Source organism: Leucopleurus acutus (assembly GCF_964270905.1).
Source record: "Leucopleurus acutus genome assembly, chromosome: 9".
In the NCBI taxonomy this organism is placed as follows: domain Eukaryota; kingdom Metazoa; phylum Chordata; class Mammalia; order Artiodactyla; family Delphinidae; genus Leucopleurus; species Leucopleurus acutus.
In genome coordinates, this window is record NC_139144.1 from 93,965,649 (window position 1) to 93,992,369 (window position 26,721).

Genomic DNA, 26,721 nt, shown 5'->3' on the forward strand with positions numbered 1-26,721 from the left:
TTATTTATTTATTGCTTAGAAGTGTGAACGCCTACTTTTATTTCTTTACTGCCATGAAATGAGCCTGGCTTTTCAAGACCCAGTTCCTCTAACTGTAAGTATGGATGTTATTTTGTGCTTTTTTTGTACAGTGGGATGATTTTTCTGAAACTGGATTTATGACAATCTAGTTTCTGTACCATTTTTCAATAGTAAGTTTCTTACATTAATCCAAATCTTAAAGCTTATTAATACATACTGCATGCTTTAATCTTAAGCACATTTTAAGGTTAACAAACTGGCCCAAAACTTCTTTTCTCATATATTCTTTCTTCTCATCTCATGTATTTTACCTACTATTCCCTGGGATGATTTCTATCAATTGTTTCTCTCTCAGGAGTTTTAGGTATATATCCTAAAGCTGTTGGGAAAAAAACTTGCCATTTGAGATAAAGACCTCTCCAAATCTCTGTGCACATTTTGATTTATAGGTCCAAACTTCAAGTAATAAGTAGACTTTAACAGTAGAGGAAGAGGTGTGTGTTTGTGTGTGTTTACCATTGACTTCAAAAAGCTTCATATTTAAAATTTGATGTGACTTTAGTGCATAATTTTAGAGTGCTGGAAATGGCCTGCTACTCAAAATGTGTTCTTCTCTGAGGTCTGAAATTCCTTTAAAAAGCTAATAGATTTGTTGAACAGTTCAATAAATTTAGAAAATTTAATGCAACATTAGAAAAGAAAACAAGCTTAGCAAATACATTGAGCTGATAAACAGTGAACTTCTGTCCTGAAAACAAGTTTTGAGAAGTTGAGATAGGAAAAAGGAATACAGTTGACTCTTAGAACAAGGCAGAGGTTAGGGGCACCGACTCTCTGCACAGTTGAAAGTCTGCATATAACTTTATAGTCAGCCCTCTGTATCTGCAACTTCAACCAACCACAGATCCTGTAGTAATATAGTATGAATTCAGTGAAGAAAATTCGTGTATAAGTGTACCTGCACAGTTCAAGGATCCACTGTAAATAGTTTTTAGGGGGAAGGGTCCTTTGTACCCAAAAGAGCCAGGGCAAAAATATGCCAGTAAAAACTTTATTCATTTAAAAAGTTAACCTAGAATTTGGCACTTTTTATGATGTTGGCTTATAGTTACATTTGGCATTAATAGCAGCAGCAAAATAGCCCCCTTTTTCTTAATATATATCATCTCATTTAGTCTTTACAAAATCCTATGAGATTGGTAGAATTATTTCTATTTGAAATATGAAGAAACAGGTTCAGTGAAATGACTGAACCCAGTAACTTACCCAGGAGAATGCTAGTGAGTAGCAGAGCTGGGGTTCAAACCCAGATTCAAAGCCCACTTGCTATAACACATGCAGCAAAAGCATGTCAAATCTTACTAGAAGTAATACTTTTTCTAGTGATTGCTTTTTGTTTAATAATGAAGGAGAATAGTAAGAGGGAAAATGTGGTAAGTTTTTTTCATTAAAAATAACTGGTGAAGATTTTTGATAAAAGTGACACTAAACATTTACCAATGTGTGGAAGCATTCAGGCACTTGTAAATTTTGCTGAATAAATTTCCTTATCAATGACAAAATAGAAGAGAGAAAAGCAATGAGAACAATCTGAATTTTATACTACTTCTTATAGGATTTATATAGGACCAGGTAGAATTTATTTATTATAGCATCTCATATCTTTTGAAAGGTGCCAGATTATTACAAAATAATTAAAAATCCAATGGACTTGTCAACCATCAAGAAAAGACTACAAGAAGATTATTCCATGTATACAAAGCCTGAAGATTTTGTAGCTGATTTTAGATTGATCTTTCAAAACTGTGCTGAATTCAATGAGGTGAGAAGAAAAAAAAATAATAGCAATGTGAAAGTAATGTTAAACCAAACACCTTACCGACAAACGAGGAGATCAAGATATCTATCTGTGGCAGCATAAATAACCAAAAGTTCAAGTCTGTCAGGGAATGAAAGAGGTAGTTAGGAAGACTTTATCCACATGTATATTCAAAGATTTATTATATGGTGACAACTTGAAAACAATTTAGAAAATATTTTTATCTTTACATTTTAACCCAGAAGCACCTTTATTTCTTGAAATATGGCACTTCACCAGAGTTCAGTCTTTGTGATGTTGATATTAAAACATTAAGAATGTGGTTTAGATAGTTCTTAATTAAGAATTTTCTCAAAAACTTTATCATCTGTTAGTTTATCTAAACATCTATCAGACTTATAGCCTTTTGTTGATAGTTTGTCCTTTGTATTGGCTACTCATTCCAGAGTTCCACGTTTCATTTAATTTGTTCTAAAAATACCTGTTAGATGATTCTCTGATTATGGCATCTCTGTGATATCTCTTTGGTAATCCAGATGAGTCAAAGCCTTTTATTTACTTCTTATCTGATCTTCTCTAGATTTTGTCTAGCCCCAGACTTTTGTTTACTTTATATCAAAGCTATACATAAACATTTTCTCCAGAACAATCCACTGATATTCATAATCTTCAGTTAGAAGGGAACAGAAATGTGAGAAATCCACGACTTTATTGACTATCTAAAAATTTTTTTTAATTCTTATTTTTATTCAACAGCCTGATTCAGAAGTAGCCAATGCTGGTATAAAACTTGAAAGCTATTTTGAAGAACTTCTGAAGAACCTTTATCCAGAAAAACGGTTTCCTAAAGTAGAATTCAGGAATGAATCAGAAGATAATAAATTTAGTGATGACTCAGATGATGACTTTGTACAGCCCCGGAAGAAACGCCTCAAAAGCATAGAGGAACGCCAGTTGCTTAAATAAGCAACACCACTGGCGTGTGCTGGTTTTTAGATTTTTTTTTTGTTTTCAAAAAACATTTTTGTCAGTAATTTAACATCATTACCAAGAAGAGCTTGTGACCACTTTAAGTTTTCAATGTTTACTAGACTCTGATTTCCTTAATAACCCGTTTCTTTTAACCTTATTAAGAAAGAAAAAGAGGGAGGAAGGAAGGAGAAAGGAAGAAAGAAAGAAGCATCAGCAACAAAATAAAAAGACATTCTCCCCACTTATTGGATTTCAAACTGCAGTCTGGAGTGATAGCAACTATAGAAAGGAAATAGACTTTGTTTGAACTCTAAGTTGAAAATTTAATGTGGTTTGGATGTGTGCGTTAATCCATTTTTAGAAAATACCACTACTCATTAACTATGGACCAACCATGAGTTAGGTGTACTGTACGTAAGAGCAGTACTCCAATGAATATGAGTGGTAATAAGAGTTCTATCCTAGGATGCCCACTGGTGCAACGAAAAAGTAGATTAGATGCTATTAAGAAGGCACCTAATAGTATATCATGTAAGATGGCAATTGTATTAAAGAAAAAGGAAAACAGATGTTTGATTTTTGTTGTTTTTTTCCTGTCTATAGAGGTGTGTTTGGTATAGCAGGTTTTCAAGCCCATTTTTCGTACATTTCTAAACCTACCTTCTTCCACTGAAGGAAGTAAGTGTACTCGTTTGGTTTTGCTGTGTGTCTGTGTGTGGTTTGTTGTTGCTTTTTAACTGTGCAGGTGATCCTTTTATAACAAGACTCATTGTTTTCAGTATGGCTTTTAGTGGAGCTGTCCAGAATACGCAATACAGCAGTGTGTGCCGTATTTGATGTAAGGATTCTTCAACTTATACCCTATTGGGCATTAAATATAAATTCCCCTGAAAGGGACCAGTTTTTGTGGTTTTCATCTGTCTTCATAAATTGGAATGAAGTGTGTTGTGGAATTTGGGAGCAGGCAACTGGAGGAAATTAGAGTGAAATTTACATTTTTTTCTGAAGCATCTATTTCCCATTCTTCAGAGTCAGAACCTCAAACTGAATCTTTCATCTGACTTAATTCTGGACTTCATGTTCATTCTCCTGATAGAGATACAAAAGACCTACCTTCTGAGGGCAAGCATATTCTTAATGGGTCAGACCTAGCTAGTTTACTGACTTTCATTTATTCCTTTTACTTGTTGTTCAGTATCAAAGAAGGAAACTAGGTTAAGATAGAAGAAAATTATTGTGCCATTTGCTAATCTAACATTTGACAGTATATTTATATGTGAACTTTTTTAGTTTGCCAAAGTAAACCTTTATTTATAAAACATTAATTGGCTGAGGAAATTTTCCTCTCTAGGCTGATAGAATGAAAATATAGCTGACTTGAAAGAATTTTATCCTTTGGATAGTGTCATCTCCCATGAATTAAACCTAGAGGATTTGCTTGTATCCACATGGCATTAGTTCTTAAAATGGACAGTTTGAAAATATCCTGTGGCTAAGTCATTGGGTTTTCAGATACTGCTAAAGATAAAATGAGAAAAGAACTTACTGGCAAGAGCATCTTTTCTGTGTACACCTAGGTTTAGTCCATAATATGTCAGTTATGTACTGAAGGTTAAAAAGTCTTAATCACTTTTCCAAATATGTGTTTTAGGGTGGTAGTTGTTGTTGTATTGTTTTGAATATGTGTTTGACATTTATTCTCCAAAGACTTGAACAAATTTTGATAATAGTGCATATACCACCAATTGTCTTCTTTTGCTCCAGCATTTTTAGCACAGCAGCCGTGGAGCTTTTCCTAATAAGTTTATTGTTTTTATTTTAGAATACTATTCTTATGATAGTTTTTTCTTCGATACTTGTCTCCTGAGTTAAAGCAGGGCACCACAGGTAAATTTTGAGGATGATCACAAAGGGAAGTAGCACTTAAGAGAGAAAAATTATAATTTTGTAAATGCATCTGAGCCAGAATTTCTACTAATATACCCAAAACTTTCACTGTTATTATTCAGTGCCATATTAATCTTTTCAAACAATATTTTTCTTTCACCTTTATCATTTTTTTGCAGAATGAAAGGCACTTGAAAACCATCTTTCCTGTAATCATACATAATATATACTAAAAGTATTTCTCCAAATAACATTTTCTTAATGATCTGAAAATTAAAGTCCTACGACCTTATTAACAGGTGCCTGTGTGTCCAGGTGGATCCCAGCAAAGTAGTCCTTAAATTATAATAGTAGTAAGCTATAAGATGAGTCTAACTATACCTCATGCCCATTTGGAAAGCATTCCTTTCAAAAGGTCAGTGCAACTCAAGCAACCTTGACCTAAACTTAAAAAACTCCAGTGTTTACCTCTGATCAAACACTCCAGGAGATTACCCTCTGGATTTAGAACCAATAGCCTTATGTCATATCTGCAAGACCCCCCAATGCTGAATGGGATCACATGATGAGCAGGCCATGTGGCAGCTAGAATATACTCAATCCTGGGAAACTCATCGAAAGCTTTCCCAGGTGCCAAGCATCTGATCTTTCCAGCAAAAAGGAAACCCAGTACACAGTTAGTGACTTACATGGCTTTGGTAGAAGTATAAATGGATAATGTATACCATATTAAATTCAAAATACTATTGTACTTCAGCACCTGGCAATGCAGTTATTTTGTCCTTTAAATTAACAGGCCCTGCTTATCTTTTCTGAGTGGAAGTGTAGGAAATTGGAAGGTCCTGAGAGGAAAATGTCCTCTTCCCTTGGTAGCTTTACTTTCTTTTCCAAGCTAAAGAATAGGCTCCACATTTTACTACTACACAGTAGTGTAGATGTAATACAACTTAGGAATGCTTTCAAAAAAGATTCACTCCACAGTCAAAAGGGTGAGTATATAGCCGATTGCTCCATTTATGAATTTGTGTTTCAATTTTCTATTCTGTTACAGTGTTTAAACTTTTAAATTGGGGTTCCGTGGAGAGACTAGACAATGAAAGGAGGAACCCCCCCTTTTGTTGAGGCCTGATCTACAAGTGAACGTGAATCCCAACAGTAGGTTGCTGCACTGAAGCAAAAGGTTTTTAGGTTTAAATAGAAGGTATATTTATTTTCTGTTTATCTGTATCTGTTATGAATGAGAGAAATTGAGTGATCTGATTGACCATTAAAATTATGGACATAACCATGAGTTCAACCATCTAATTATTGAAATAGAGGCCCTCATTTAAAATAACCATGCATATACATATTTTTTGAAGTATTATATAACCTCATGTAAGTTAAGAGTTCATGTCTTTTTATTTATATTGCCCCTTCATCTTTGGTGTGAATTGACTAAAATTCACAGGTTGGTGGCTCATGCTCTTGAGTGAGAATAATGCTAGCCAATCAGATCACAGATTTCTCTGCCCATGAAGGTTTCACTTATTGTGAAGGATATCTGAGACCGTAGTCTTCGTTGTTGTTTTTAATTTGCGGGAGTCAACTGGTGCTTTGATTTTAATAAAAATCAGCTTTGATGAATTCTTACTGTGAATATTTTACCACAACAAGGTATTTTTAATGGAAAAATTACTGTATGTCATGCAGTAGAGTATTAACTAGTTCGGGTCTCCATTACTGCCTTTGTATGTTCCTCTATAAAATCAGTACATATAGGGATGATCTACTAGTCCATAAAATAATAGGAAAACTTTTTTTAAAAACTCTAACACATGGATTTCACCAGCTTTAACTAAGCAGAAAGTTAATTTAGCAAACAGGAAGGAAGAGGGTGATAGATAATATTCAATCGAGGAGTCCCACCCCCCTGAAAGGAGAACGAAAGATGCCATGAAAAATTCGACTTGTCTGAAACCTATTGGAAGAGGCGGGGCTTGGGGGGTGCGGGGGGGACACAAAAAGTGGGGAATTTACAAGTCACTTTGAAAGTTTGCCTATGTTAATTTCACCTATAAAGTTTGGAAAGTTCTGATTCTCAGATATTACAAGTATTTTTAAAACTCCGTTTTGAATATTTTCTAGATGTTACATTGATGGGGGTGGGAAAAGCCTTCTCTTTGATTCTTAAATGTGTTTTTAACTAGAATAATAGTCCTAATTTGAGTCATAGAAAAAAAATCCTTCCTTAGAAGTTAAACATTTAGCAAAATTCTATCTTTCCCACATTTTCCAATGTGGTGTGGAAGAAAGGCTATTTTAATATCGTCTGCCATATATGAGCATACTTGTGAATGTGAATTCTTTACCCATGTCCTCTACTGCCTTTAATCCAAGACAAGTGAGCCAGAAAATTCAGTCAGAAAACAGTGGCTGAAGTCTAGTTCTCACTGAGGGGAGGGGATGGAATATAAGGATCAACCAGGGTTAAACAAATGTCTCAGCCTTGGAAGGGGAAGGTACTTATTTGAGAAGTGACATTTTCCCAAAGAAAATCAGGGCATTCTTAATAGGAGAGACAACAAGCTCAGTGAGCCACCAGGTCCCATGCTTTGGCAATGATGCTGGTTCTCTAATCTGATTGTTTAAGGCATTTACTGATGAGGGTGTATGTTAGAAAAGCCCAAAATACAAAAAGTCCAGAATAAAGGTTTTGACGTTCATCTTACAGGAGGATTTTTTTTCTTTTTGCCACTATAGACTGTGCTCTGAAGAGACTTACAGAAATCAAAGTTCCTTCTATACATAAAACTATGGATTCAGACAAATTCCACCTCTGTCCTATTGCAGAAAGCAAAATATGCTTTATAGAGATTCCAGTTGTTACTGTTTTTAATACCTCAACCAGTATTGTCTTTTTTTTTAACATCTTTATTGGAGTATAATTGCTTTACAATGTTGTGTTAGATTCTGCTGTATAACAAAGTGAATCAGCTATACATATACATATATCCCCATATCTCCTCCCTCTTGCATCTCCCTCCCACCCTCCACATCCCACCCCTCTAGGTGGTTGCAAAGCACCCAGCTGATCTCCCTGTGCTATGCAGCTGCTTCCCACTAGCTGTCTATTTTACATTTGGTAGTGTATGTATGTCAATGCTACTCTCTCACTTCGTCCCAGCTTACCCTTCCCCCTCTCCCTGTCCTCAAGTCCATTCTCTACATCTGTGTCTTTATTTCTGTCCTGCCCTTAGGTTCATCAGAACCTTTTTTTTTTTTTAAGATTCCATATATATGTGTTAGCATACGGTATTTGTTTTTCTTTTTCTGCCTGACTTCACTCTGTATGACAGACTCTAGGTCCATCCACCTCACTACAAATAACTCAATTTCGTTTCTTTTTAATGTCTGAGGAATGTTCCATTGTATATATGTGCCACATCTTCTTTATCCATTCATCTGTTGATGGACGCTTAGGTTGCTTCCATGTCCTGGCTATTGTAAATAGTGCTGCAATGAACATTTTGGTACATGACTCTTTTTGAATTATGGTTTTCTCAGGGTATATGCCCAGTAGTGGGATTGCTGGGTTTTATGTCAACCAGTATTGTCTTTTAGTGGGCTGTGAAACCAATCCAAAAAAGTTCTTACAAGTCAATGACTTAAAATTTGTTGACTTCCATTTCTACTAGTGCCTGATACTATTAAGGTAAGCAATATATATGAGTTTATAAAGGATTTCTGAAATTGAGTGTTTGAATTAAATTATGTTGATAAAATTTGCTATAGACTAATGTAATGTCTTCTAGGAAGCCTGGGTACTAGACAGTACTAGACAACATTGTGAAGTATCTTAAGCCTGGATATCTCCACAGGTATTGAAAGTTCCTAAAATCCTTGGGAAGGTGCTTAAGCATCAGTTTTATCAGTGGTTGACTGTGGTTTTCAATCACTGCTATCCTTTGGTTTTAATTATAAATTGCGTCTAACGTCAGCTTTGGTGTTTTGAATTACAGTTTGTCATGGGTTGTTTAGCTAACCCTACATGTGTAGCCTAGACATCTTTGCATCAAAAATATTTTAGCCTAAGACTTTTTAATAACTAGACTAAGACAGGTCTGTAAACTATTTAAAATGATTAAAGATGACAATTTAGGTAATCCAAACAAACTTCATTTAACATTTCATGAAGAGGGCAGTCTCCATTTGCAGGGGTTCAGAGAACAGCAAAACGGGGTGGAAGGCAGGAAGTTTTTATGAGGTAAAGAATAAGGAACAAGGAAGTAAGTACAGAGACCAGAGTTTGCTTGGTATTTGGTGATTGGCTGACTGGATATACAGCGTTTCTGGTCAAGCAGAGCATTTATTGGACATGAAAGTTATTAAGTTTTGGTTTGCCTAGGTGGCACCCCCAGCAGGAGTGGCTTTGTCTTGGGCCTAGAATGTGCCTAGTACCACCTTTTGATCATCCTCTTGACCATCTACTTTATCTTCAGTTTGCTTCTTTATATCAGGGAGAAGATCTTCAACTAAGATAAAAATTAAAAGATTCCTATGTTCTAGATTTAGAGTTGTCTGGAATATTTTTTTCTCCCCTCTGGGTACATAGTTTTATTTTTAGCTTGGGGGTGGGGGAGGGGAGAAAGCCTAAAAAGTTTCTGTCTGGCTCTGAATATCAGCTTCTAGTTCAGCCAACTTCTGACCATAAAGTTACTTTAAAAAAAAAAAATTCTTTCAAATACCCTATCAAGTTTCAAACTGGACAAACAGTGACTATTCCTGGTAGTACTGAACACCACCAAAATATACTCCCAAGATCTAGAGCCACTCCCAAAGATAGCCAAAAGAATGAAGTACTTGGACAGTTCCTCTGAGAGCTGGCAACAGTTGGTAGGCTGGAAATGGGATACAACCCACATTTCTGTCCAACCATATTCTGGGGCCTGATGGTTGAGCTGCCTCCATACATAAAAGCCAACAACCTGCATGTGCCAGCAGGCAGAAAGCCGAGCTCTCAGGACACAAGAAGGCAATAGCTATCCCTGGGACAGAAAGGATCAATAACCAATGAGTTCCCAAAATCAAATTCCCAAGGGTCTGAATTTGGAAAAGGAAGGATGTGAAATTTCTCTCTTGACCAGCAACTACAGGGTTCAGGAAGAGGTGACATTGGTAGGAATTCTCACCTCTGGCTGTGGCTTCTGCCAGTTTCCCCAGAACCCCATTCTGCAGACCCCGCAGAGTGGAGTTTATAGTGAAGAGTGTAAGTTCTGGTATCTACCAGAATTTGACAAGGTTTTCCATGAGTTTTAATTTTAGTTCCCACTTGGCTGTTTCAGGGAATAACTGATAGAAGTTTATCAGAATCCTTCAGAGTCCCATCAACCCTGGGAGGGACCCACATGAGGGCCCTCCTTTGAGAGTAGATACGGGGGTATTCAAGTTCAGGGGAGGGGGTGGGTATTATTATCTTGGGTTTCTGGCCTTGGAGCTGCTGCAATTTGAAAACCAACTTGAATTTTTGTTTTTGGTCTTGTCTCTTCAGAATGGAAAGGCAATTCAGGTAAGAGGATTAGTAGACAGTGAGTACTTGGGTAAAGGAAAACAGAGGGGAGTTTTAGGAGTCACGTTGGTCTTATTGTCTTGTTTCGTTCTTTAATGAAAAATTAGCCTTTTGCGTTGAATCTTTCAATGAAGTTGATTTGGAATTTTGAAGCCTTTTGGAATCTAATGCATACCAGTTAAAATAGGTGTCACGTTCTGGTTGATTTGGAAACACTTACTTTCAAGTGTGGTTCTTAAACAATATGTCTAATTGGAATGTTCCCCATGATAGCCATTGTAATGCTAGGTTGTCTTAGTGAGACTTGCCATTTTTGTAGATGTCTACAGCTTCCAGGACCACAATAATTAGACAAAATGAGCAGGTGTGCCGGAAGGTGGAGTGCTCAATTCTTTGAAACTCGAGGATCCCGATTCTTAGGTAAGCATTGGATGTTTGAGAACCAAATTAATACCTAAGAGAGGTGTATGCTAGGTTGGGGATTTTGTGGTATTTTAAGTGTACCTTGTTGCACAGAACTTTTCTTGAGGTTGTCAGGTGGCGCAGTGTCAGTGTAACCCGTTGCATGACCAACTTAGCACAGGAGCCTTAGATTTAGGTGGCGAGTGCTTTAACATCTTTTAAGTGTTTGATCCATGCCCACCACTTTTGCAGCTTTGGCTTCAAGATTCGCATTAGCAGTTGATCTATTTAATCCTTAAATGATAAGATTTCTTTCTTTTTTTTTTTTTTTTTTTTTTTGCGGTACGCGGGCCTCTCACTGTTGTGGCCTCTCCCGTTGCGGAGCACGGGCTCCGGATGCGCAGGCTCAGCGGCCATGGCTCACGGGCCCAGCCGCTCTGCGGCATGTGGGATCTTCCCGGACCGGGGCACGAACCCGTGTCCCCTGCATCGGCAGGCGGACTCTCAACCACTGCGCCACCAGGGAAGCCCGAGAAGATTTCTTTATGAAAGTGGCAGTCACCCTAATGACTTTAATAGTATGACTTGTGCTACTTAGATTTTGTTGTGCCATTAGTTCAAATAGTACTAATTTCTTGTTTTAGTTTTCTAAGTCTCCCCGTGCTTTATGCTGTGGACTTATCTTTATGCATCCCCTAACTGCTGCCACCCATTGTAGGCTCCTATTATAGCTGTCCTAGAACTTTTCTGGGAAATATATATATACGTTTGTGTGTGTGTGTGTGTGAATACACTTTGCTTTTCCTCACATAAAGTTGGTTTGGATCAGAGCTGTGTGCGGGGGATCAGAGGCTCAAATCCAAAAGTGGCTTGCCCTCGGTTTTGATGAGAAAACAATGAATGCGAAGGGTTCAGTGGGTCGTTCGCCTGTGCATCTTGTCCCACAGGCCATAAGCAGTCAGCTTTGGATTCCATCTTCATCACCAGAGACTGTTAAAGATGATCAAAGAGGACAATTTAGGCAGAGTCCAAACAAACTGACACTTGATGAAGCAGGCACTCGCCATTTGCAAGGGCTCAAAGAACTGCACAGTGGGGCTGAAGGCGGGAGGATGAAGAATAAGGAACAGAGAGGTGAGTAGAGAGCCCAAAGTTGGCTTGGTGTTTGGCCAACTGGATATACTGTGTTTCTGGTCAAGTGGAGCATTTACAGGGACATGAAGGTTATTTAAATTTTGGTTTGCTGAGGCCGCACCCAGGCAGGAGTGGCTCCGTCTTGGGCCTACAACTTGTTTCAACAAAACTATGGCCTGTTAGACAAATTCAACCTATGGCCTGCTTTTATACAGCCTAAAAGCTAATAATGTTTACATTTCTAAAGGCTGGCAGGGGCTGTTGACAGAGACCATATGTAGCTCAAAGTCTGTAGTGTTTACTCTGGCCCTTTATACAAAAGGTTTCCTGACTTTAAGCCATTTGTGCCTGTAGTTCAAATAGGAATGATCTGCACCGCTATTGAAGCAGGGTATAAACCTGTCATACACTTAGTTTGCTAGTCCAGGGACACTTCATCATGGTAGCAGCAAATTCTTTTTCTTTCCACTGCAAAATGGGAGTGGAAGGAGTTAGGGGAAGAAGTACGTGAGTCAAGTCTTTGGGGATCCCAATTTCAGAAGTCTCTACAATAAGCCTGAACAGCAGTAAAAGACTAAATCTAAATGTAAAACCTTGGGTATTTTTCTTCCACAGCATACCTGTGTGAACAGGTATGATACCATGCATGCAAGTGGTTGCTCAACAAAGGGCATATGATTACACGAGGTAGAAAAGCTTGATGTACTCTAACTTTTTTTTTATTCCATCTTGGGAATCAGATTCCCCCTATAACATTAATGAAATATACAGTAGAAACACAGACATTCTCTGGGAAAATATTAATTTATTCCCAGCTACTTTGGTTATTATATACAAAACTGCAATGAATTTAAGCATATTATTTTATGAATAAGCAATTTCATTATAAAATATGGAGGTCACAATTTACGTATTCTAATTTTAATTGTGAATTTGATGACTTCTGGTTTTGGGGGGTTTTTTTAAACATCTTTATCGGATTATAATTGCTTTACAGTGTTGTGTAAATTTCTGCTGTGTAACAAAGTGAATCAGCTATACATATATATACATATAATCCCATATCCCCTCCCTCTTGCGTCACCCTCCCTATCCCACCCCTCTAGGTGGTCACAAAGCACCGAGCTGATCTCTCTGTGCTATGCGGCTGCTTCCCACTAGCTAGCTATTTTACATTTGGTAGTGTATATATTCTCAGTGCCACTCTCTCACTTTGTCCCAGCTTATCCTTCCCCCTCCCCGTGTCCTCAAGTCCAGTCTCTATGTCTGTGTCTTTATTCCTGTCCTGCCCCTAGGTTAGTCAGAACTTTTTTTTTTTTACGTTCCATATATATGCATTAGCATACGGTATTTGTTTTCCTCTTTTTGGCTTCACACTGTATGACAGACTCTAGGTCCACCCACCTCACTACAAATAACTCTATTTCCTTTCCTTTTATGGCTGAGTAATATTCCATTGTATATATAGGCCACGTCTTCTTTATCCATTCATCTGTCGATGGACACTTAGGTTGCTTCCATGTCCTGGCTATTGTAAATAGTGCTGCAATGAACATTGTGGTACATGTCTCTTTTTGAATTATGGTTTTCTCAGGGTATATGCCCAGAAGTGGGATTGCTGGATCATATGATAATTCTATTTTTAGTTTTTTTAAGGAACCTCCATACTGTTCTCCATAGTGGCTGTATCAATTTACATTCCCACCAACAGTGCAAGAGGGTTCCCTTTTCTCCATACCCTCTCTAGCATTTATTGTTTGTAGATTTGATAATGGCCATTCTGAGGTGATACCTCATTGTAGTTTTGATTTGCATTTCTCTAATGATCAGTGATGTTGAGCATCCTTTCATGGATTTGTTGGCAATCTGCATATATTCTTTGGAGAAATGTCTATTTAGATCTGCCCATTTTTGGATTGGGTTCTTTGTTTTTTTGATATTGAACTGCATGAGGTGCTTGTATATCTTGGAGATTAATCCTTTGTCAGTTGCTTCATTTGCAAATATTTTCTCCCATTCTGAGGGTTGTCTTTTCATCTTGTTTATGGTTTCCTTTGCTGTGCAAAAGCTTTTAATCATTAGGTCCCATTTGTTTATTTTTGTTTTTATTACGATTACTCTAGGAGGTGGTTCAAAAAGGATCTTGCTGTGACTTATGTCATAGAGTGTTCTGCCTATGTTTTCCTCTAAGAGTTTGATAGTGTCTGGCCTTACATTTAGGTCTTTAATCCATTTGGAGTTTATTTTTGTGTATGGTGTTAGGAAGTGTTCTAATTTCATTCTTTTACATGTGGCTGCCCAGTTTTCCCAGCACCACTTACTGAAGAGGCTGCCTTTTCTCCATTGTATATTCTTGCTTTATCAAAGATAAGGTAACCATATGTGCATGGGTTTATCTCTGGGTTTTCTATCCTGTTCCATTGATCTATATTTGTGTTTTTTGTGCCAGTACCATACTGTCTTGATTACTGTAGCTTTGTAGTATAGTCAGAAGTCAGGGAGCCTGATTCCTCCAGCTCCATTTTTCTTAAGATTGCTTTGGCTATTTGGGGTCTTTTGTGCTTCCATACAAATTGTGCAATTTTTTGTTCTAGTTCTGTGAAAAATGCCATTGGTAGTTTGATAGGGATTGCACTGAATCTGTAGATTGCTTTGGGTAGTATTGTTCTTTTCACAATGTTGATTCTTCCAATCCAAGAACATGGTATATCTCTCCATCTGTTTGTATCATTTTTAATTTCTTTCATCAGGGTCTTATAGTTTTCTGCGTACAGGTCTTTTGTCTCCTTAGGTAGGTTTATTCCTAGGTATTTTATTCTTTTTGTTGCAATGGCAAATGGGAGGGTCTCCTTAATTTCTCTTTAGATATCTCATCATCTGCGTGTGTAGGAATGCAAGATATTTCTGTGCATTAATTTTGTATCCTGCTACTTTACCAAATTCATTGATTAGCTCTAGTAGTTTTCTGGTAGCACCTTTAGGATCCTCTGTGTATAGTATCATGTCATCTGCAAACAGTGACCGTTTTACTTCTTTTCCGATTTGGATTCCTTTTATTTACTTTTCTTCTCTGATTGCTAAAACTTCCAAAACTATGTTGAATAATAGTGGTGAGGGTGGGCAACCTTGTCTTTTTCCTGATCTTAGTGGAAATGGTTTCAGTTTTTCACCATTGAGAACGATGATGGCTCTGAGTTTGTCATATATGGGCTTTATTATGTTAAGTTCCGTCTGTGCCTACTTTCTGGAGGGTTTTTATCATAAATGGGTGTTGAATTTTGTCAAAAGCCTTTTCTGCGTCTATTGAGATGATCATATGGTTTTTCTCCCTCAATTTGTTAATATGGTGTATCACATTGATTGATTTGCATATATTGAAGAATCCTTGCGTTCCTGGGATAAACCCCACTTGATTATGTTGTATGATCCTTTTAATGTGCTGTTGGATTCTGTTTGCTAGTATTTTGTTGAGGATTTTTGCATCTATGTTCATCAGTGATATTGGCCTGTAGTTTTTTTTGTGACACCTTTGTCTGGTTTTGGTATCAGGGTGATGGTGGCCTCATAGAATGAGTTTGGGAGTGTTCCTTCCTCTGCAATGTTTTCAAAGAGTTTGAGAAGCATGAGTGTCAGCTCTTCTTGAAATGTTTGATAGAATTCACCTGTGAAGCCATCTGGTCCTGGGCTTTTGTTTGTTGGAAGATTTTTAATCAGTTTCAATTTCAGTGCTTGTGATTGGTCTGTTTATATTTTCTATTTCTTCCTGGTTCAGTCTTCGAAGGTTGTGCTTTTCTAAGAATATGTCCATTTCTTCCAGGTTGGATGACTTCTATTTGTTTTGAAACGCTTAATGATACCACCTCAAATTCAAGTCTTAGATACAAAATTTCAGTCCAATTTTTGCTATAAACTTCATGGGAGAATATCAAGTATATGTTTTGTCTGATATTTATTACATATTCATATATACCTGAACAGACTTGATGCCAAGGAAGAAAGCCACCTTCCTTCCCCCTACCCATCTCTCCTAGATACACTTTGCCAACTTTAATGAATATTTTATAAAAGTCCTCTATTGATCTCTTCCCTGGGACAATATATACAGCTAACCTACTGCATTCTCATGTGTCTTATTTTTCAAAAATACATAATCAGCATTTCTTAACTACCAAGTAGTGTACTGAAATTAAACCAGGTGTTTTTATTTTTTTATACATTTTATTTATTTATTTTTGGCTGCGTTGGGTCTTCATTGCTGTGCACGGGCTTTCTCTAGCTGCGGCGAGCGGGGGCTACTCTTCCTTGCAGTGCATGGGCTTCTCATTGCGGTGACTTCTCGTTGTGGAGCACGGGCTGTAGGTGCACAGGCTTCAGTAGTTGTGGCTCGTGGGCTCTAGAGCGCAGGCTCAGTAGTTGTGGCGCACGGGCTTAGTTGCTCCACAGCATGTGGGATCTTCCCGGACCAGGGCTTGAATCCGTGTCCCCTGCATTGGCAGGCGGATGCTTACCACTGTTCCACCAGGAAGGCCCAAGCCAGGTGTATTTTAAATGTGCCACAGCTCTTTGTGAAGATAAAAATATATTTTTATCCTTTGGTAGACATAGTTTTGCAGGTCTTTATTTAATTCATTTAAGTTGCTGGCAAATGAGTAATTTATTAGATAATACATTTAATTTTTTATAAAGTCTTCTCCATATTCAACTATCTGGCACTAAAAACTAGTAATAGAAGGTTCTTTAATAAGCTTATAAGGAATTAAGGGTCTAACATTTACCTTTGTGTACCTGACAGTGCAAATAGTACCTTTATAATTCAGTTATTCTAGTGCAATACAGACATCATTCAGGAAAAAACGTCACATTATAAATACTTCTTTCAAGAGTTTTTTGATTACTTACCAGGTTCATCAAAATAAGAGCTTTTTAGAGTCATTCTAAAGTGGAATTACTACTATTAAACTATTGACCAGGTTGGTTCATCCAACCTGGGATGCTGTCTGTGCTGTAGAAAGGGATGCTGTCTGTGCTGTAGAAAGTCAAATTTTTTGGCATGTTTTAAATATTTCTAGGAGTTTTATTGTATCAGTCACCAGATAGTTTCATATGTTAAGTGCTCACAACACTGAGATACACACAGACACGTTTTAAGATTTGCCCAAAGACATATAGCCATTGTGTGGCAGAGCCCTCAAGGGCTACATGCCCATACAACTGTATTTATTGTATCCGCATGTGAAAGTGGTAGGGACTGATTAATGTCTTGTAAACATACATGCAGAATAATTTCACTACACTCCTAAAACCAAGTCCCAGTCAACCAAAGAGGAAATGGTCATCATAAGTGGATAGGGCTTGAATTGGAAATCCATAAAGCACGTGAGATGAGCCAGGTTTCATTTTATATGTATTGTTACTACTTTAAAAAAGCCACCATCACAGAAAATTAGCATAAGATTTAGCATCACTTAACTTTGCAGTCTAATTTAAATTCCAGTCCGACAGTATGTAGTGTGTTCCTTTACTCGAGTTACACAACTCTCCTTTTGCCTTAGTTCCCTCATCTGTTTGAAGCATGTGACAATCCTTTAAGATTAAAAGGATTCTTTTAATCCTTTTAATTGAATTGAATCACCTAATTCAATCCCTGGCTTCAGGTATTCAATGAATGGGTCACCTTTCCAAGTAAGGAATGTAAACAAAGCCCTAAATTTATAATTACATAGCAGGTTATCTAATCTGTGCTTAAAATGAGTATGACCTTAAAGATTAAAAATTAGGGGGAAGGGCTTCCCTGGTGGTGCAGTGGAATAAAATGGAATAACACATTTTGGATCTAGGGCAAGCAAAAAACATTAAGACTGGTGTAAATCGGGGTTTTTTTTAGTTTTGCTCCCCCCGCCCCCTTTACTCAAAAATACTTTCCAAATATTCACAGACATTAACAAGTGTCCATGGTTCACTATAAATAGGATATGGGAGGGAAGGCAAGCCACGTTCAGCCAAAGGAGCACGATGACTTCACAGTCCCATTTAGATGTGGCAGCTCAGATCAGACACAGTTAACCCTTGAATAACGTGGGTTTGAATTGTGCGGGTCCACGTTTACATGGATTTTTTCCCAGTTGTAAATACTCTAGTACTGTACAATCCACGATCCGTGGTTGGTTGAATCCACAGATGCGAGTAACTGGATACCAAAGGCTGCCTATAAGTTATGCTGGCATTTTTGACAGCCTGGAGGGTTGGTGCATCTAACCCCCCTGCTGTTCAGTGGTCACCCCTGTACAGCTAACCCCAGCTGTTCTCCCCCTTTCCCTGTGGGCGTGTGCACGCGCACACACACACACACCCTTGCATACCAGCAACAAGCTTTACATTTAAGGCAGGGAAACAACAGAGCCACCAGCTGTACTTTGAGATGGAGCCAACCTTAAGGGGGCTAGGAGAGGCCATCTCTGATACAACTTTGCCCCCGGGAGCATACCTTATACTTTTGGGATATCCTTTTTTATGCACTTTGAGTCTGTTAGTATTGGATGACAACTGGGGCAGCACAGAAGTTTTTGCCTCCAGTCTTACCACAGGCAGCTGACAAAATTGGGGGAAAGGTAGCTGGACCAACAGTAATGACCCTGTGATCCTAAGGGCAATGCAAATAGCTGTTTCTGATCCTCTGGCCACATTTAGCTCTGCAGCAATGCTTACAAACAGAAAAGTGAAGGGTAGAAAGCTGAGGTGTGAATAATATCATTCATCTTAGTCAACTTTTACAGGAAGGAAAGGTTTGAAATGAATAATCGGTTTGCTGCTCAAAGTTATATGCAGGAACAGTGGATACCCATTTTTTCTACTGGAACCTGCTAAACAGATGTACCATTGTGTTAGCACAGACTTGGGCATCATCGTCTGCTTAAAAGAATTTCCATACTCCAAGCTTATTTCCTTTAGTCAAAAGGTGTTAGTTGAGAATGCTTAAGAGAGTCCTGCATCACTTACCTGTAGGGCCCGTCCTTTGGTCTCAGTAGGGAGAGTAAATGCAGAAACGGCACACACAACACAGACAGATGAGAAAAGACAAGGCTCCCAGAAATGATGCACGCATGAGAACCTGCAAAGCACAAGGGATGACTAAATAGATTGTGCCCCAGTCACTTTTAAACTGACTTTTATGCTAAAGGGAAAATAAGAATTCACTTCACCAAATACGTAAACAAAGGGCTTTGCAGCCGTTCTGTAACTTGTGCATTCCTGACATCCTAGGTCTATTATTTATTTGGGCCAAGCTACTGTAGGCAATTTTGTGCGACTCTTCCATGAGCTGCGAGTGACATTAACATGCACTGGCCAAGTCAGACTTCTCCCTGCTTTCACCCCTCAGGCTTCTCCAGAGCAGCCCAGTACCTGGGGAAGACGGGAGAGCTGCCTGTTTTCCTACCCAGTTCAGCTTAACTTGTAACCCTCTCCTTTCCTGCAGTACCCCCTCTGCTAAAAGTCTACTTTCCCTCTTCAGTTCTGACAGGATCAACCAGGAGGAAGTCTTTTGGGAATAGATGTAATTTCCTGGTCTCTGAAATGATGACATGTCTGTGTTCATGATGCTTCATGGGTCACAACCAATCAAAACTTACCGTAGAAAAAGTGGACACCATTCTCATCCTGTTACTGGTTAGTTTAGACCAGGGGTCCCCAACCCCCGGGCCACAGACCGGTACCGGTCCGCAGCCTGTTAGGAACCAGGCCGCACAGCGGGAGGTGAGTGATGGGCAAGCGAGCAAAGCTTCATCTGCCGCTCCCATCGCTCGCATTACCGCCTGAGGCATCTCCCCCACCCACACCCCCATCCGTGGAAAACTGTCTCCACAAAACCCGTCCCTGGTGCCAAAGAGGTTGGAGACCACTGGTTTAGACACTCCATCTCACACATCCCTAGGACTTTGCCCAAAGTTAGCAAAAAGCCAAGCACATGGTAGTAGTTGTCAACTAATCTCACAAGGATGGTTAACTGAAATGATTAAGGAACAACGAGGCTCTCTAGAGTCACAGAATATTGCAGTTTGGAGACCTAGACACTAGTCTTTGGTCTAGTCCAACCTCTTCACTTTACAGATAATCCTAGAGTAAGGAAGGGCTAAGTGACTACTTGTCCAAAGTCACAGATAGATCCCTGACACATAACAGATCCCTACTGCTGTCACCACCACTAAGGTTCCCCTAAGATACACAATTTGAGAGCCCATCCTGTGTATAAGGCCTACTTGACCTTTTTTTTGTCTGTGCTGCACGGCATGTGGGCTCTTAGTTCCCCAACCAGGGATCGGACCCGCACCCCCTGCATTGGATGCGCAGAGTCTTAACCACTGGACCACCAGGGAAGTCCGCCTATTTGCCTTCTAAAACAGTAAATCATTCCACTTGTCAGGCAAACAGAACCCATGGTATTAACCACATTTACTATTTCGTAGTTGACCTAGCAAGTGATAGTTATTATTTTCTGATTTTATCTCTCAAAATAAAATATGTTACAATTTTCGCCAAACAGGAGTTTTGGGAAACCAGGATGATAAAAGGGATGGAAACCAAAGGAGACCAGGCAGTCTGAACCATGACCAAATGATGCCACAGTTAGGCATGTGTCTAGGTTCTGCCATTACTGCCACTTCTGTTTTGACACCAAAATTCTCACCACCACCAGGCTGAATTCTAAACTAGCTCTACTTCATATTCTTTGCACCAGATTCAAAGTCTGAAGTGGTGTGAGAGCCTGATGGTTAAGTTTAGGTCATAAAACTTTGTGCTCTACCCACTAGGATCAGGGAGAGCAATTCCTTCATTTCTTTGGCTTCCCTAGAGGGGTTTAGGGCTCTGCTTCCTAGCAGGACTCTAGCAATCAAGTCAGTGTTACTGGATATTCTTTCAATAAATTCCTTTCTGGGATGTCCCTGGCAGTCCAGTGGTTAAGACTCTGCACTTCCACTGCATGGGGCACAGGTTCAGTCCCTGGTGAGGGAACTAAGATCCTGTATGGCTGCACAGCATGGCCAAAAATAAAATTAATTTAAAAAAAAAGAATTCCTTTCTGCGTAATTTAACCAAAGTCAATTTTTATTGTTTGTAAGCAAGAACTCTGAATAATACCTAATTATAAAAATCATCCTGCCAAAGAGGAAATGCAGATGGCTAACAGGCACATCTGCATGTTAGCAGGTGCTCAACATCGTTAATCAGGGAAATGCAAATCAAAACTACAACGAGAAATCACCTCACACCTGTCAGAATGACTATAATCAAAAAGAACACAAATAACATGTTGGCGAAGATGTGGAGAAAAGGGCACCTTTGTGCACTGTTGGTGAGAATGCAGCCACTGTGGAAAACAGTATGGAGATTCATCAGAAAACTAAAAACAGAACTACCATACGACCCAGCATTTCCATTCCTGGGTATAGATCCAAAAAACCAAATAAACCAAAAACACTAAAAATCATCTGGGAATTTTGTTAAAATGCATATTTTCAGGCCCCACTCCAGATTCACTGTATCAAAAAACAGAGATCTGTAAATCTCTACTTCTAAAAATCAGCCCAGACCAGGGACAAAGAGGGATATTACACAATGATAAAAGGTTCAGTCCAACAAGAAAACACTCCTAAAGGTTTATACACCAAAGAGCTTCAAATTACATTCTTTCAGAAAAAACTGAAAGGAGAAACAAATCTACATATAGTTGGAGACTTCAATACCCCTCTCTCAATTGACAAACTACTAGACAAAATCAGCTGGATATAGAACTTTATGACACCATCAACCAAGAGGATCTCATTGACATTTATAGAACACCCACCGAACAAACAGCAGAATACACATTCTTTTCTGCCCATGGAACATTCACCAAGATAGACCTCGTTCTGGGCCATAACATTAACCTCAAAGGATTTAAAAGAACTGAAATTATAGAATGTGTTCTCTGACTCAAATGCTATCAAAGCTAGAAATAAAGATGACAGCAAAATCTCCAAACACTTCTAAACAATCCACAGGTCAAAGAAGTCTCAAGAAAAATAAAAAATAACATTGAATGGAATGAAAATACAGCATATTAACTTTGTTGGACGCAGATAAATAGGAACAAAAATAAAATACTTAGGAATAAACTTAAGAAATGTATTACATATATGAAGGTATTTTTCATACTAAGGTATGAAAGGTATTTCCTACTAAGGGACATGAAAAATTGAATAAATTTGTTTAGTTCTTAGAAAAATGCAGTATTGTTTTAAAAAATGGTTCTCAAAGTAATCTGTAGTAACTCTAATGGATTCTCAGTCAAAATCCCAGTAGTATTTTTGAGTCAATCTGGGGGGAAAAACTGATTCTAAAGTTAATTTGAAAGTATTAACATATCTATAAAAATCAAGACGCTTCTGAAAACACGTGCGTTCGGGTGAGGGAATCTGGGGAGGTTATTCGGCTAAGAGGCACTAAACAAAGTTCCAATCATCAGCAATACGATATCAGTGCCAAAATAGATCAGTAAAACAATGAGTCACAAAACAGATCCAAGAATTTATGGAAATTCGGTTATTGTAATAGGGGCGTGTTAAATCAACCGAGAGGAGCCGGACAAAAGGATGATGAATGGCCTGGGGGCAACCAGCTAAGCACTGTTTTGTGGCTTTGTTTGCTTGTTCTGTTTTGGTTTGGTTTTTATTGAGATAGGGGATGGGTTGGGAAATAACGTCTGCAAGTTATGCCCCACTAGGGAAATGTCCATTCTGATTTTCCTGGGGGAGGTTTCAGAGCTTTTTCTTTTTCTTGGAGCTGCTGCTCTTGCTGGCAGCAGCCTCTTCAGGTCCACTGCCGAGTGGCTCCTCCTTGGAAGAGAATTTCCTCTTTTGCCTGGGGACCTTCTTGTTTCCTGACGCTTCAGGGTCGCTCACTGGTTCCTCTTTGGGGAAAGATTTCTTCCTCTTGGTGAGACTTCCACTGCCAGCTGTTTCCTCAAGATCACTACTAACCAGCTCCTCCTTGGAAAAAGATTTCTTTTGGGGGGGTTTGGAGGAGACAGATGGGTCTTCATTCCATTCTCCTGAGGAGCCTCCTGGGGCTTTTGCTTTTGCTTCTTTTCGGCTCTTTCACTTGTCCCCTCACATTCCTCCAGGGTCCTGCTGCTGTTTTCTGAAGACGCCAGGGCAATCGCAGCCAGCCTTTTCCTTCTTCAAGTGTTTCTTCTCCTGTTTCTCCAGCTTCCTAGTAACCTCAGCAGCCTCTTCCTCTGCCTGGCCAAAGAAAGTGCTGGAAAGGCTTGAAGACCTCCGGTTCCCCAGTTCTCTCTCTTGGCTTTATTGAATCAGGCTCATTAAATCAGTTTGTGTTGTTGCTTTTTAAAGCTGAGACCTTTACCTCAGGTCTCAAGCATAAGTAAATTGTGAATAAATCAAATAATTTAATGTTTTAGATGAAACATTGAAAGCCTTTGCACTTTCAGTGTTTAAGAAACATTTTTAGAAGTATGGATTAATGAAGGCCACTAAGCATGAGCCAAAACACTAACTCCTTACGTGAAAATAATTGGTAAGTAGACTACAAAAAAATTGATATTTTGCATGCCAAAAACTTTGATAGTAACATCATAAGGCAAACCATGAACAATGAAAAAATATCTGTAGCATAATAATAAATAGCCAATGGCCTGAAGAAATTAGAGCAAATCCCATAAATAAGCAGTTTACCAAAAAAATACAAATGGATAATTAACAGATGAAAGATGCTCAGCCTTACTAATAACAAAGTACAAATTAAGAGGAGATGTGAGTTATTGTCCCCCATATCAAAAAAGGTTAAAAAAAGGCTTTTTAGTGATGACGGAAAGAAACAGGGTTGCTTGTTTAAGAGTGTGTTAATATTAATATATCAAGTAGTATACAAATTTTCTTAAAAGATCCATTGTAATTTAAAATATGCACACCCTTTGACCTCAAAAATTATTCAGTAGGCTTATTTCTACGTAAGAATGCTTTTCCTGGGCTTCCCTGGTGGCGCAGTGGTTAGGAATCCGCCTGCCATGCACGGGACACAGGTTCAAGCCCTGGTCTGGGAAGATCCCACATGCCGCGGAGCAACTAGGCCCATGCGCCACAACTGCTGAGCCTGTGCTCTAGAGCCTGCAAGCCACAACCACTGAGCCTGCATGCCACAACTACTGAAGCCCGCGCTCCTAGAGCCCATGCTCCGCAACGAGAGAAGCCACCGCAATGAGAAGCCCATGCACCGCAACGAAGAGTAGCCCCCCACTCGCTGCAACTAGACAAAGCCCGCGCGCAGCAACAAAGACCCAATGCAGCCAAAAATAAAATAAATACAATAAATAAATTTATAGAAAAAGAATGCTTTTCCTTAGACATACTCTGTGGCCATTCCCACATGACTCTGCCCTATTGTAGAGGCCCTCCCTAACCACCCGATATAGCAGACCGCTCCCACCACCATCTCCTTCCCCTGTTTTATATGTGTTTATATCAGTAATCATATTGAACATGTTAGCAAACTGTTTGTTTGTCCCTTGTCTATTCTCCACTAGAATGTCACTTCAAATAATCTGGGACCTAGGTTTTCACAGTATCCGGAACATAAGAGAGCTCAATGACTAACACAGTCGCACAGTTACAAAGTTGTGCGTGATGTTCAGTGCCCCGTTGTTTGTAAAAGCAGAAAGAAATAACATTAGGAACAACTTCATCAACAAGGTAATGGCTATCTAATTATACACATCCCTACAATGGAAATCTATGCACCTACATAAGAGAATGAGGTTGATCTCCACATACTAACATAAAATGATTATTAATGACGAAAGGCAGTTGCAATATGTAGATAACATATGTAGGTATGTGTGGATAGACGGATGGATGGACAGGTTTGGGTATGTGTATGTTTGAACATGGGCCTATCCACATGTGTACCCACACACACACATGGGTACATAGTGTAAAGAGGAGTCTGACTCCACTTGAGGACTGCTAACAGCCTTTAAGCCTCACCCTTCCCTCTTCCCCTTGTACCCCTATTTCTGAACAAACTGGTAAGAAAGCCTGGATGCTTCATCCTTTGGTACTGGCAGGAGATTCAAACCACACAAGCCCCTGCCCTAGCATGGAAACACTCAAATCTGGCCGCAAGAAAAACCCCAGCCAATCTCCTTGCCTGCTCTCTCAGGCCATTTTGGATCTGCCTGAGGGGGCTACCCTGCTCTCCCAGAGATCTCAGCTATGTAATTAAACAATAAACCTTTCATACCCTCTTGGTGTGTGTATGTGACATCAGTCTTGACATCTGACCCCCAGTTTTTTGGGGGTGGTGGGGAGGAGTGGAGGGAAGTTCCATCTGTCTCTGCAGGTGACCATAGCAGGTAGATACACAGATAGATGTAGATATTTATTAAGTAAGTCTATCTACATATTTACAAGCCTCTAGTATAATACGTATGTAATAAGTTTATAGATACACTCATACAACTCTGGTATATTACTGATAACAGATATACCAAGAGAGACATAATATATATGCATAAAAAAGCATCTGGAAGAATATACCCCAAACCATTAAGACATACACTGGTGGCTATCTCTGGTGATAGAATTACAGAGAATTATTCCTTTCTCAGTTACACATTTCTGTGTTTGAAATTTTACAAGCAGGTAAGAGTGCAAGACGGGGGCCTCATTGCCACAGCCCCATAGCACATGTTAAGGATTTTGGTCTTTATTGTTGAGGAATGGCAAGGGCAAGATGACAGAGTTTAAGCACAAGAACAATGTAAGCTCTGCACGGATGCAGTGAGGAAAATGAGTTGGAGGAGAGTAAGAGCACAGAGGAGACCAGGCAGGACGCTACCTTAGCCATCCAGGGAAAGGTGATGGTAGTTCAAACCAGAGTGATGCTGGTGGTGGAAAAGGAGATAAGGTTAAGGGTTCAGCATCTATTATTAGGATGTTAAATCCACATGGCTTTAGGACCGGCTATGATGATGAGAGAGAAGGGAACAGCAAAGGACAGTTCCAGGTTGGGTAGTGATGCCATGCACTGATGGAAACTGTGAAGAGGAGTGGACTTGGGGAAAAATGTCATGATTTTAATATTGGACGTGGTGAATTTAAGGTGAGTTTGAGACATTCAAGCAGAAATGTGGAGGAGGTGAATGGATATATAAATCGCAGCTCAGAAGAAAGGCCTAGACTAGAGATATAAAGATGGGAGTCATGAGCATATAGTTGGTGATTAAAATCATAAAAATGGGTGAAATCACCTAAGTGGAGAGTAAAATATGAAAAGATGAGGATCTAATATTAAGCAATAAGAATCCTCAGTGGGGGAGCGGGGATGAATTGGGAGATTGGGATTGACATACATACACTAATTTGTATAAATTAGATAACTAACAAGAACCTGCTGTATAAAAAAATAAAGAATCCTCAATAATAAAGAGTAGAGGAAGGTGTACCACAAAGAGACTGAGGAAGAGCAGTGGAAGATGCAGGAGGAAGACCACAAAATGCAAGGTGACGATACCGTAGGAAGGGGACAGCGCGCGAGGGCGAGGCCATCAGAACTGTATGTGAAGGAGAGGTCCCGCAAAATGCAGGGTTAAAACGACGTTTGGATTTAGAGACGGCGCTCACAGAGACCCTACCAAGCATTTTGTTGGAGTCAGAAAGGTTGCAGCCAGTTGGAGCAGGCGGACGAGTGAGTGGGGGGAAGGAAATGAGGACAGTGAGGAGGAAGAACTCTTAAGTGGTTTGAGTGGAAAGAAGAGGAAAGAGTGAGTCAATGGAGTTCACATTACAGTTTGGAAGCTATGGAATCTTAACATTAAAGTGCTGACCAGAAGGATTCAACATGGAGGGATAGATTGAAATCACAGGACAGATCAATGACAAACCTG

General features: G+C 39.2%; 2 protein-coding genes across 3 annotated transcripts in view; one reads left to right on the forward strand and one right to left on the reverse strand.

The window, feature by feature from the left end:
* The window catches only part of TRIM24 (tripartite motif containing 24), a 91,920-nt gene extending 88,171 nt beyond the window's left edge, over window positions 1-3,749 (forward strand). For both annotated transcript variants that reach the window (XM_082846278.1, XM_082846277.1), the window contains exons 17-19: window positions 20-94; window positions 1,694-1,843; window positions 2,597-3,749. In XM_082846278.1, the coding sequence (XP_082702404.1) occupies window positions 20-94; window positions 1,694-1,843; window positions 2,597-2,806 (435 nt within the window). In that variant the 3' untranslated portion in view covers window positions 2,807-3,749. The remainder of the gene's footprint in view (window positions 1-19; window positions 95-1,693; window positions 1,844-2,596) is intronic.
* Window positions 3,750-4,291: 542 nt separating this feature from the next.
* Window positions 4,292-26,721, reverse strand: part of SVOPL (SVOP like) — a gene marked incomplete at its 5' end in the record, with an annotated part of 69,093 nt that continues 46,663 nt past the window's right edge. Inside the window, 3 exon segments of the mRNA XM_082846130.1 lie at window positions 4,292-4,734; window positions 18,776-18,861; window positions 18,863-18,891. Of these exon segments, the coding sequence (XP_082702256.1) occupies window positions 4,631-4,734; window positions 18,776-18,861; window positions 18,863-18,891 (219 nt within the window). The 3' untranslated portion in view covers window positions 4,292-4,630.